At 65.1% G+C, this 763-nt stretch overlaps 1 protein-coding gene across 1 annotated transcript in view; it reads left to right on the forward strand.

Moving 5' to 3' along the window:
* The first annotated feature begins 386 nt into the window (after window positions 1-386).
* Window positions 387-763, forward strand: part of KCNH1 (potassium channel, voltage gated eag related subfamily H, member 1) — a 359758-nt gene continuing 359381 nt past the window's right edge. The window contains exon 1 of the mRNA XM_015427609.1: window positions 387-459. Within this exon, the coding sequence (XP_015283095.1) occupies window positions 387-459 (73 nt within the window). The remainder of the gene's footprint in view (window positions 460-763) is intronic.

The following is a 763-nucleotide window of genomic DNA, read 5'->3' on the forward strand; positions in this document are numbered from 1 at the left end:
GTTCGCGTCCCCTGTTGTTTTTTGCGTGTGGCGTCCAATGGGTGGCGCTGCACTCCAGGATTTGCCGCCGACTCCGGGTTCCCTCCAGGCAAACTCCTTTGCGCCGAAAGACGAGCTCCCCAATCCATAGCGGCGAACAAACATCGACGGGGCCTTGGGCCAAGGCAGGCAGTCACCGGCAGAGGGCGCTGCGTGACAGGTCCAGGCCGGGTGGCGCGGAGCAGCAGGGATGCAGTGCAAGGGAGGGTGAGTGGTTGGAGGAGCTGATGCTGCAAAGCCTCCCGACTCCCAGTGGGGACCATGAGGAGCTCAGAGCGGGAAGAAGAGAGTGGAGAGGCAGCGCTTAGCTTCGCCCGGCCCCGGTAAAGCCACTGCGCTTCTTGACTATGGCTGGGGGGAGGCGCGGGCTGGTGGCTCCCCAGAATACCTTCCTGGAGAACATTGTACGAAGATCCAACGGTAAGGAGGCAGCGGGAGGGCAGAGGCAGCCTGAGGGGGCGACGCTCTCCCAATGCGGGACTCCGCGCTCGGCCGCTTGGGCGGGGGAGGCGAGGCTGAATGGACGGCACCACGGGCGGACTCCGGGGATGCGTTTGGGTGGGAAGCGTTCCCAGAGTCAAAGTCCTGCAGAAGAAAGTGGTCGAGATGCCTCCAAGGCGGGGAGAGGGGGGCTGGAAACCCCCTAAAGCTCTTGGGGCGGGCGGGGCAGGGCTTGCAGGTGCATTCCGGGTCGGCCTCCAGGGGCTGTGCTTTTCGGGGTGGG

This window comes from Gekko japonicus, unplaced genomic scaffold (genome assembly GCF_001447785.1).
Source record: "Gekko japonicus isolate JY-2015 unplaced genomic scaffold, Gekko_japonicus_V1.1 scaffold45, whole genome shotgun sequence".
Lineage (NCBI taxonomy): Eukaryota > Metazoa > Chordata > Lepidosauria > Squamata > Gekkonidae > Gekko > Gekko japonicus.